The sequence below is a fragment of the Microtus oregoni genome, unplaced genomic scaffold (assembly GCF_018167655.1).
Source record: "Microtus oregoni isolate MIOR12 unplaced genomic scaffold, Mior012 000044F_ref0000062, whole genome shotgun sequence".
Classification (NCBI taxonomy): Eukaryota; Metazoa; Chordata; class Mammalia; order Rodentia; family Cricetidae; genus Microtus; species Microtus oregoni.
The window spans coordinates 2,908,839-2,921,166 of NW_024543218.1; the positions used below are offsets into that span (position 1 = coordinate 2,908,839).

The 12,328-nt window shown below is 40.4% G+C and overlaps 1 protein-coding gene across 1 annotated transcript in view; it reads left to right on the forward strand.

Moving 5' to 3' along the window:
* Positions 1-322: 322 nt before the first annotated feature.
* Positions 323-12,328, forward strand: part of LOC121434674 (zinc finger protein 431-like) — a 50,812-nt gene continuing 38,806 nt past the window's right edge. The window contains exons 1-2 of the mRNA XM_041633597.1: positions 323-585; positions 4,818-4,975. Of these exons, the coding sequence (XP_041489531.1) occupies positions 323-585; positions 4,818-4,975 (421 nt within the window). The remainder of the gene's footprint in view (positions 586-4,817; positions 4,976-12,328) is intronic.

Here is a 12,328-nt window from a genome sequence, read left to right on the forward strand (position 1 = left end):
TGATATGACCATCTTTAACTGCTTGGTGGCAGTGCACACTTTTAACACCATGACAATTATCTTTTTTTGTTACCTTAAAATTCTCTTAGCTGTTAATATTCTGAACATCTTTTTCCCTCTGGGACAGGAAATCACTACACCCACCTAGATAAGCACAGTGCACAGTACAAGCCAGCTAGCCACACTGGGTCCTGGAGGAAAAAGGGAAAGTTCCTGTGGAGTGCAGGATTGTGACATTGTCTGCTTTTGTAGCCTAGGACAAGTGCTATTGAAATGCTTACCTTGGCCTATGTAGAAACGATCTTTGAATGGGGTGGGAGAAATGGTCAGGAATCACTCTGCAGAGTCTTTAAGCACGCTACAGCCCTGTGGACAGTGTCCTTGTCACTCAGACTGCACGAGCCAATCAGACCCTCCAGGTGACCTGCCAGTCATAGGCAGTGCAGGGTTCTTCCAGGCAGCCACGTTCAGACTTGGCTTTGCCGAGGAGCTGTTCCCAGTGGTTTCATGTGCTGCAGTGAAATTGCTGCTGCTGGAAGAAGTTGATGACCTGAGAGCTTTGGCGAGCTGGGAAACAATAACATGGTGAGCGGGGGGGGGGGGGGGGGGGGGGGGGGGGGGGGGGGGGGGGGGGGGTTGGAATGCTGTCTCCAGATGGGGAGGACCAGAGGGTGAGGTGCAGGAGATGGCATGGTGCATCCTCCTGGGATCAGTGTGGGAACCTGCTGCCATATTCCCTGTGTTGTAAAGTCCCATGTGGTCTTTGTTAATTCCTAGATTTAAGGAACAGGCCTCTGAATAACTTTGTTCTGTGGGTTTAATCCGCTTAGAGAATTGGGAGCAGGGTGCTGTGTGTACAAACATCTTTCTTGTCAACTTCAATATGCCATACTCAGAGAGGCCTAGTTTCTCCAGTATCTTCTTGAAATTGAGCACTTTGCATTTAACCTTTACATACAATCTCCATTTGTGTTTAACTTGTGGACGGTATCAAGGCATCTCACCTGTTGGGTAGCACTGCACTTCTAAGCTGCAACATAGAAGAGTTGAGTTGCTGATATAAAGGATTTTCCAATGCCTTGGAAATAGTTCAGTCTCACAAAGTAGAATTAGCTGAGGGAGGACTGCCTCTAAATCACCCAAAAGTTAAATGTATTTTAATCAGGGCTACTAGAGATTAGGATGCTAGGGTACACATTGTTCAATCGGATTGTCCAGATATTTGGCTCCAAAAAATTACAAAGAAGCCACCACTGACTTAAAACCAGACACAAGGCACATCCCCATATCAAAAAACAACCTCTAACAAGCTTTTAAAGGAGGCATGACAGGTTCCTAAGCTATTTTAAAGCCTGGTGTGATGTAAAGTTCCAGTTTTCTATTTGAGAAAAGCACAGTTCTTCCAGATGGGCAATATGACACCAGGTGACATATAAATGAAATGCAAAACATTGTTGTGTGGAGGAGTAACCTGAACAATCAAGGGTTTTCTTTTATGTCCCCTTGAGGAAGGAGGAACAATCCTGGCAGACCTAGTAATAGTCTGGGGCCTTAGCCTTGTGAGTTTCCCTAAGTATCTGATCTACTGATAATAAAACACAGCTCCTTTTCTAAAACCAGGAATATGCTTAGGGGAGCTGGTAATGTTCTGGTGCCAAAGCCTTTGTGGAGGGGTGGCTTCAGATTCTAAGAACCTCACTTGGGAGGCAGAGACAAGGCAGATCTCTGTGAGTTTGAGGCCAGCCTGGTCTACAAGAGCTAGTTTCAGGACAGGAACCGAAAGCTACAGAGAAACCCTGTCTCGAAAAATCCAAAAAAAAAAAAAAAAAAAGATTCTAAGAACCTAACTCTTCCCACCATATGGAGCTATAGTTATCAGTCCCATGGCCACTCTGCTCGTAGTAAAGTTCTTGAGATACCCTGTGTTCCCATTGTATAGATTTGTTTGAGTAGCCTCCTCCTAAATTCATGTGATAATTTGTACTTATAATTCTCTAATTTCTTTCATTTCTCCCTTGGAAGTATACTGAAAGACCCCAGTGGTGGGCAGTCTTTCAGGCTAAGGAGACCCTCCCAAGGAACAGCGAGATCACTCTTCGGATGCAAACAGCAAGAGGCTTTATTCAGTACACAGGTACCTGGGGCGACTTAGTCTCTCGAAAGACAAAGCGCGCCTGCAGACTGGGGGAAGGTCTTTTTATAGGAAAGAGGGCAGCAGAAGCAGATTACAGAAGCAAATGCATCGTTAGTGGTCAGTTGGAATGGGGCAAGGGGCACAGGTGGTTTTTCCTCTCCCAGCACAGATGTATGGGAACAGATATCCTGTTAATTGATGTCCTGCCCGAATCTATGGATATAAATATTCTGTTTTGCAGCCAGGGACCCTGACCTTACTCTGCACTTACAGTCGTTCATCAAAAGCTTTGTGAAATGACGTTACAGCAGCCAAGCTGGGATCTTTCATAGGGGGAGTTGTCTCTTCTGTGAATTACTGATATTCTAAGTTGGGCACATGTGCTGACTATAGGCATCCTGTTTCCTTAAGCAAACGGGAGGTTCTCATTAGAGCAGGCCAGCTGCGGGTTCCTTATCGCTTGGGGCCAGATGGCTGACCGGCTGACCGCAGATATCTTGCCTGGCTTCTCCGCCCTTGTTCTCAAGTCGAACTTCCCTGCTCTAATGTTACTTGCGTTGCTCCAAAGTTTAAGCCTGGCATTGCTGCTGCTTAGCTGTTTGTCTATACTGTGGGGGTCTTTCAATACAAGATGCTATTCTCCATTTTAAAATTCTTTTGAGACAAGGTTTCTCTGTAGGAGTGTCCAGACTATTCTGGAACTCACTGGGTAGAAGAGGCTATCCTTGAACTCACAGAGATTACTTGGCCCAGCAAGGGTGTGTGCCACCAATGCCCAGAAAAATGCAATTTTTCCTAGGAAGCTTTCTAGGCATCTGCAAGACCTCCCCACCCTAGCTTTTTATCTTTTTTACAATTTGGTTTTCCTATCCTTCTCATCCCTGTGACCTTCACCTCAGGACCCTGTCACTGAAGGAATCACCTGCTGATTATGGTTACCAGTTTAATGAAGAAATTACCTTGATAATATCTTTGCTCTGTAACTCTCCTATCTGCCTAAATGTCTAGCCTGGCAAGTTGCCTGTTTCTATTTCAATTGTTCAAAGTGTAACCCAGAGCCTGAACCTAAAGGACATTTAAGGTGAACTGCAAATGTGGAATCTGTCTAGCTGGCACCTCTTTGAGCGTTAGCTAGAGATTGATGTCTACCATCATTAAAGAGGTTTTTCTTTATTAATCTCCTAGTGTGTAAAGTTATTTCTCAATGGAAAGGGATATTAGTTCTAGAACAGCTGCATTTCCATCCTGTTAGAAAATAGTTTCTGAGAGAAGTTCTCTTTTTTTTTATTTATTATGTATACAATATTCTGTCTGTGTGTATGTCTGTAGGCCAGAAGAGGGCACCAGACCTCATTCCAGATGGTTGTGAGCCACCATGTGGTTTCCGGGAATTGAACTCAGGACCTTTGGAAGAGCAGGCAATGCTCTTAACCACTGAGCCATCTCTCCAGCCCCCGAGAGAAGTTCTCTTATGTTGACTCAGGTGCCCTAGGTCTGCTGCTGTCCAGGGCAATGACCTTGCTGTCCTGTACATTAGACTTTCAAAACCAAAAGCTATGGAGAAACCCTGTCTTGAAAAATCCAAAAAAGAAAAAAAAACACAAAATTCCTAAAAAAAAAAAAAAACCTCACAGTTTTAAAATTATGCATTTGTGTCATGTAGTTGACTGTGCATTGCAGTTGCAGGGAAAGGATTTGCATATGGTGCATATGGAGCATTCCTTATGTCTTCAGACCACAATAGGATGAATAGTTTATTGTGTACACTGCAGGGGAAACAGTGGAGGCAATCAACTATTAGAGCCACCATTATGAAGATGTTCCTGGCTGGGCAGAGGTGGCACAGGCCTTTAATCCCAGCACTAGGGAGGCAAAGGCTGGCTGTAAATTCAAGGCCAGCCTGGTCTCCAGGAGCTAGTTCCAGGAAAGGCAATTAGGCAACAATTCTATGCAGACATGGTTGATCTTGCTTGACACAGTTTTGTCTGCTTAGAGATTTGAGAAACAGGCCATTAACTAACTTTATGTGTCAGGTTACAGATCTCAGTAGCCAACATATGTATATAGAAACCATTAATCTATCTCTTATTAATGACATTCCCTCTCCTATACAAAGGCCAACTCTGTTTCAAAGTCAATATAGAAAGTTTTATTTAATCTCAAGAGTGCAATATTTTTATCATTTTAAAATCTCTTATTGGTATTTTTTTTTTGGTTTTTCGAGACAGGGTTTCTCTGTGGCTTTGGAGCCTGTCCTGGAACTAGCTCTGTAGACCAGGCTGGTCTTGAACTCACAGAGATCTGCCTGCCTCTGCCTCCCGAGTGCTGGGATTAAAGGCATGCGCCACCATCGCCCGGCTCTTATTGGTATTATTTTCAGATGTTTTCATTAAGTGTATTGCTGCACTTGTCTCTATTTCTGTTCTCCAATGTTTCAAAGTTATTAATAGTTGCATTTTATGTCTCTCAAGTGATGTTAATTATTGATTTCTGTGGAGAACAATGTCTCCTCTAGTTTAGGCTTGCCTCATACTACATAATTGAGAATCATTTTGAACACCTAATCTTTCCTCTGCTCCCCAGTGCTGGGAAAACAGTCCTGCAACTTCTTATAGGCTTGGCCTTGACTTGTCAATGAAGAAGAAATGTAGAGTAGTTACTGAGTGTCTGCTAATCTTTCTAGTCTTTATGGGGACTTAGAAGAAAAGGAACCTGTGCAAGAGGTGAGGTCATTGACCAATTTTGAAGCTGCTGGAGACACAGGGCACAAAGGGAGAAGTTGTACTGAGGGTGAAAGCTTTCTTCCGTCAACAGTAGTTGAGATTAGCTATGTGGAATCAGGTAGTCAATTGTAGATATTTCATGAATGTTCAGATTGACAATTGTTTTCAGTCCACAGACCAAGGCAATCAAGAATCTGGGAAAGAAACTGACATTATCTTTAAACCACATTGCTATATTTACAGTAGCTCAGCTAAAATACAAAATCTGGGTAAAAGGTTGTGGCCCTGCTTAACAGGACTGTTATATTTCTGCATTAAGATGTTCATCTTTTGAGAAAATGTATGAGAAATCTTTAATGTGCTCTAATACAAATCCCTAGTCTCTGGAGCACATGGCCATAAAGTCTATTTCAAGTTTTCAAAATAATTTATAGATGAAATCCACATTATACTTACATTTTCCTTGTTGCCTTCAAACCCAAATATGCCTGGATTGTTTTCTAATTCATGGTATGTTTTTCTTTAGCAACAGTTACAAAGTAACCACAGTTACACAGTAACAGGAGTTACTTTATGAATGTGGCCTGTGTTAGTCTGCAGGATTTCCCACTTCTGATGCAATGGGATGGATGCACTGTAAAGTGAGTGTGCAATGGAATGTGCAACAAAGGATCCTGTACTTTGGATGTGGAACAGGATGTGCTCTAGGGTAGTGGAATAATGTATACTAAACACAATCTTTTTAAACAGGGGCCCTGTCTGCTGGGCTGGGAGGGCAGAACTGGATGGATTGTACTGTCTGAGTCATTTGGTCTCTGATCCTCCAGTAGAGAAGCTGCTAATATTGTGAGTCCCAGCTGGGTGGCCCTAGCCAATGAGGGATTCTGGGAAGCCTTAGCAATCAGGAGTTCTAGTGGGAGAACAGGATTAATTTGGCTTATATTGTCATATTGTCATTCACTACTTAAGGATGTCAGGAAAGAACTTAAAGAGGGCAGGATTCTTAATAGATTTTTGTATGTTGAACCATTCTTGTATCTCTGAGATGAAGCTGACTTCATCATGGTAGATGATTTTTTGGTGTGTTTTTGGATTTCCTTTCCTAGTATTTTATTGAGTATTTTTTGAATGTATGTTCATCAGTGAGATGGGTCTATAATTCTCTCTTGGTTGAATCTTTGCATAGTTTTGGTATAGGGGTAACTGTAGCACCATAAAAGGGGTCTGGCAATGTTCCTTCTGTTTCTATTATGTGGAACCCTTTGAGGAGTATTGCTATTGGGTCTTAGTTCTGATGGAATTCTGCACTGACACTCTCTGGCCTTGGACTTTTTTTGGTTGGAATGACTTCTCTTTCCTTGCAGGTTATAGGTTGATCTAAATTATTCACCTGGTCTTGATCTAATAATGGTATGTGATACCTATTCAGAAAATTGTTGATTTCTTTTTTTCTCAAAATCATTGATTTAGTATAATACAAACAAGGAAATCTTAACATTGAAATACAAAGATTACAATATTGACTAAAGAATTTTTTCTTTACTACACAAAACATGACCCAGCATAAAAAACAAACCATTTTCCTTTTCCCATTAAAAGAAATGATATTGTTAGGAGCCAATTTCCTCCTAAAATCATTACAGGAACCATCACCCTGGGGAGTCTGCAGAGACCCCCACACCCTTAATTGTGTTAGGAATCCTTCTATTGACAGAGCCTACCCCACACCCAAATTGGCTGTTTATGGAGAGCTATCTGTTAGCGGAACCCACCCCACATTCCAAACTATCTAGGGAGCTAGGTGTGTCAACTCGTGACTTCTTGGCCTACAGTGACCTGACCTAAGACAACCTCCTGCCTACGTGACCAACTCGGACCATGTGACCAACATGAACCACGCGGCAAGAGCCCAGGCCCCTGTGCCCATCCCCCAACTCTTTACCCTATAAAAGTTGTACCCCGTCTCTAATAAATGGAGGCTTTGACAAGAACTCTCGCTTAGCCTCCTTCCACTTTCCTAGCTCATATCTTCCAGGTAGTGCCTCTCCGTGACCCTGGAATAACTGACTGCCGGGTGGGTTACTAACCCTAGATTGAGTAACCCACCCAAAGGCAATCGACATGATATAATTAGTGTATTAAAATAATTTTGAATATAGCCCAACTATATTTACCTATTATCCAGTCAGAAAGTTTTATTATCATTTAGTGTATTGCTTGTATCTCCACTAACAAAATATTTAACCCCTAAAGCAGCAGTCATTTATAGCAACTCTGGTACCAACATCAAAGGGGAAAACTGGTTTAAAAAATTTCACAAAAGCCATTCTTGACTGTAAAACAACATATCACAGAAAGAGTATGAATACAAGTTTGTAATTGTATATATACATACTCCAAGAAGTTTGTCAGTACTGAAATTCTTTTTATTGCTGTATTAGCAATGGAATTTTTGGAATATATTTTCAATGCCACATAGAAATAGATTCAAGAAACAAATTAAATTGAAGTCCTAGATAAAATGTTTCATTTAAAATATTTTCTACATCAAATTTCATGTTTATGTATGAAAAGTTATATAACATTATATGAAAAAAAATGTCATGAAGTATTTTTCTACACTATACTAAATGTATTTCCCAAGAGGAAAAAGTTAAAAATATCTAAAATATTTTAGATTAAGATTATAAGACCATCATAGATCTTATGAACATGCATCTGTTTACAGAATTAACTGTATACAAAATGTATTTTTCTTTTTTTTTAATTTTCTATGGTTTATTTAACTTTATTTTATGTGCATTGGTGTAAGGGTGATCAGATCGCTGGAACTGGATTTTCAGACAGTTGTGGACTGCCATGTGGGTGCTGGGAATTGAACCTGGGTCCTCGGGAAGAGCAGTCAGTGCTCTTAACTGCTGAGCCATCTCTCCAGCCCCCACAAAATGTATTTTTCATTAGAGATCATAAAGAAATGAGTTGGGGACAACCACCCTTTACACCACATTATCAGCTCACTTTAACCACAAGTGTGTCCTTGGTATTTGAGTATATGAAACATTCACTCTTCATGAAATCATCCAAAGATTTACTTAGAAGATGAAGGTGCAGAAATATGAAATATGTTACTTATTTTTTTTTCTTTCTTTCCAACAATATCCCAAGCATGGCATAGCAGCCTGAAATTATAAAATACTTAACTCTGCTTTAGTTATCTATACAGGCTGCTTGAATGTGAATTAAGTTCAAAAATTAGCACATCAAATAACAAAACCAGCCATAAAGCAGGCTGAAAGCATTAAACATTTCATATATAAGTTTTAAATCATTTAATTTCTATAGAACAATTTTATTCACAATATAATGTGACAGAAATCACCACAGGAATGATATACTCATTGCAATCAGGGTGCATGCAGCAGCAGCTTTGCATTTTTATAACTATTATTTGTTTATAAAAATTAAGCCTCTCCAGTCATGCTTACCACATTTTAAGTTTGCAAGGTATGGGAATACAACATAGTTCAAAGAGAAAATGTCTCATCAATTTGAATGTAGCTTATCTGTATGAAACATGAAATATATTACTAAACCCTGAAATGTGCATGTCTAGATTTGCTTTTGTCCAATTTCAGGCCATTTGCAATCGTGTTCTGTTTATATAATATCAAGAGGACCTATTAGCAATTGTGGGTGAATGAGCTGCGGTTGCAACTGTGGTGGCAATGAAGTGTTATCATTGACTCCACCAAGTCCTGGATTTGTGGGTGAAGGAAGAGCCAAAATGTTCTTAGTTTCTACAATTCCTCCATTGGAAAAGAAAAACTGACACTGTTGAAGGAATGTTTCAATGACAGATTGATGGATTATAGTGGTAGACAGGAACTCCCGATTTTCAAAATCAGGTCTCATAAAAGTTGGTCAAAAACAGATGGATAAGTTGCCTGCTGTCATTGGGTTGATTTTACTTTGCTGACTAACCTTGTTTAAATGTGTTTAACCTTTCCAGTTTTGTGGAGAACAGCTTTTTTATAGTATGTCTTTATTTTCTCCTTGACACAGGGGTAGTTTAATAGAGCACTGTTCAATTTCCATGGGTTTTTAGGCTTTTTGTGGTTAGTGTTGTTGTTAAATTGTAAATTGCATATCATCATAGAACCTTCATCTGGTGATGGATGGAGATAGAGACAGAGACCCACACTGGAGCACTGGACTGAGCTCCCAAAGTCCCAATGAGGAGCAGAAGGAGGGAGAACATGAGCAAAGAAGTCGGGACCACGAGGGATGCACCCACCCACTGAGACAGTGGAGCTGATCTATTGAGAGCTCACCAAGACCGGCTGGACTGTGACTGAAAAAGCATGGGATAAAACTGGACTCTCTGAACATGGCGAACAATGAGGGCTGATGAGACGCAAAGGACAATGGCACGGGGGTTTGATCCTACGTAATGTGATGGCTTTGTGGGAGCCCAGCCAGTTTGGATGTTCACCTTCCTAGATATGGACGGAGGTGGGAGGACCTAGGACTTACCACAGGGCAGGGTACCCTGACTGCTCTTTGGGCTGGAGAGGGAGGGGGAAAGGAGTGGGGGGAGGGGGAGAAGGGTGGGAGGAGGGGGCGTAGGGGGGGAGGAGGGGGAGGGAAATGGGAGGCTGGGAGGAGGTGGAAACTTGTTTTTTTTCTCCTTTTCTCAATAAAAAAAAGGAGATAAATTACAGTTAGTGCAAAAATAACTAAATTTATATAATTATATATGTATATATATTATTGTGTGATGGATAATTTCAATTGTCAACTTGATGGGATTAGTGCTCAAGTTATTAATATGACACATTATTTGTTGTGCTCATGAGAACTGTTTTTCCTAAAGAGAAAAGACTTAATGGAGAGTAACCACGTTGTGAGGGGAGCAATCCACATAGTCAAGAGAGAAGACGCAGCATTGAAGAAAGTGCTTGTGGGAACAGCCAAGGCTAGTGGAACACAGAAGAGAATATCACAGGCCCAGGTGCCACATCCGGGCATTTGGTGTTGAGTCGGCTGGGATTCTGCCTGACTGTGGCCCAGTATTTCTTTGATCTTCTATTCCTTCCTTCTGGGGATGGTTACACTGTGCTGTTATATACTTGAAGTATGCAGTATGGTGGTCTTCCTTTCTTTGTTTTTGATCTTACAGGCCTTACTGTCAAGAAACTGCCAAAGTCTCAGTTGAAACACTGACCTTAGACGTTTGAGCAATGTTAGAATGTTAAGACTTTGGGAATATTGGAGACAAACTGAAGGCATTTTTATGTAATGAGTGCAATGTTATCTTTTGGAATAAAGTATTTGTTTATCAAGTTGATAACAGATACGCTTGCTATGGTTACTTTCCATTGTCAGCTTGATTAAATGAACAAATGCCTAGTGCATTTCATAAGACATGTCTCAGGAATTTTCTGTGAGTGCTCTCCCAGAGAGAGCTAACTGAATGGAGAAAACCTGTCACAAACATGCAAAGCACTACCCCATGGGTTGTGATTGAAATCAGTAAAAATGAAAACTGAGAAATGCAAAAAAAAAAGAGTTAGAAATGTATTTACAGTATGTTTTATCAAAAATAACCGTGAATTTGCATGAGTATACACAAATATGTTAAGATTAGAAACATCTATAATATAACAAAAATAATCTCAAATATGTATTAATATACAAAAGCCATACTAATGTAAAATATTTAATAAAAATAGTTGTTTTTATTTAAAGTCAATTTAGTAATCTATCATTTATCCTATAATTTATACATCTTCCCTTTTTCTTTTCAAGACAACTGAATATAATCTCCTTTGTTTATATTTTTTACCATTACCCATAGTATCTTGTTACCACCTCCATCTCAATGAACACATGAATCATGACCTAATGCATGTCCAAACTGCTTACCCAAACTCTTGGAAATATGGGCACCATGTTTCAAAAATTATTTTTGGTTGTTTGTGGGCAATGGCATCTATAAGAGACCCTGAAATAAACCTAGGATAATTTCAATTCATGGGAGAATTGTCCAGTCTTTGTGTAATGGGAAAGTGGTGGAATTGTCTCATGTCCTGGCTAGTGTAGTGCATGAGGACCATCTTAGATAGTAATCTTGGAACTGTCCTGAATAATTTATAGCCCAAAGCTGACCTTTGGAGGAGGGTAGTCAGTTTAGTGGCATTACCACACTCTAGGAGGAATCAATGGTGTGGGGCCCTTAGCCCTTGTTTAAGATTTTAATGGTCACTGCTAAGAATGATCATGGTTTACTGTAGAAAACCTTTTAAGTGCTGTATGGCTGTATGTAGTAAAGCTAAAAGAGGTTAAAGGAGCATAGTTTTTTTTATTTATATACAGAATTCAAAATCTTAATTTTAAGTTACTTGACAAAAATTTAGACCAAAAATCATGAAGAGGAATTAAGAAGAAGCCTTTCTTAAAATTAGATTTTAGACGTAGTACAAATTGATCTTATTCATAAATCCTGTAGTCAGATAGTAGGGCTGAAGGCTGAAAGATTAGAGAAGCACAGCATCCAGCCACTAGTTCTTAACTTTATGAAATTCACAGTCCAATGTGGGAGCCCACGTGTGACTCAGTTTCCATCTGGAGTCATTTCAGACTTAAAGATTCCATTTGAGGGGCTGGAGAGATGGCTCAGGGGTTGATAGCACTGGCTGCTTTTCCAGAGGTCCTGAGTTCGGTTCCCAGCAACCACATGGTGGCTCACAACCATCTGTAGTGAGATCTGGTGCACTTTTGGCATGCAGGTTACATGCAGCCAGAACACTGTTTACATAAAAAATAAATCTTTAAAAAAAATTCCATTTGAGTTCAAGCATGCCTGCTGTTCTTACAGTAACTCGTGGGCGATGAGTAACATCTGTGTTTCTCAACAGAAAAAGCATTTTTCTCAGCTAAAAGAGCATATTTTTTCTATTAAGATTTGGGCTTGGAGGCCAGCCAGGGGCACTCCTTGTTAGTGATTAGAAGCTGCTTAGCTGGATCAGATAATGCACAGGTTTGAGCTGCCTCCAAGCACAGTGCAGGGAGGTGGGGAGCTGACTGTACTGCTTTTTGATCTGCCTTTTGACTGTGTTTAGTATATATGCTGGCTGAGAAATAAACTCAGGCTGCTTTCTATTGACCTTTCATCCTCTCAGTCTAACCTATGTTTCTGTCTTCATTTCTCTTAATCTAACTTTTCCTTAGCCTCAGCATTCCCTCCAAGGGAAGCTCTAGATAAATGTTGTTAGACTCACCAAATGGGGTATCCTGTCTCTGTAAGTCCTCAGAGTGAATGCTGTTTCTACAAAACACTCAATCCTCAGCTCCTCTCTCGTACCACCTTATATTCCTCTCTCTGCCCAGGCATGCCACTTTCTATCTGCAGTTCCTTAGTGATAGGATTAAAGATATTAGACACCAGCATTGACTCTACAACAAACTAGTG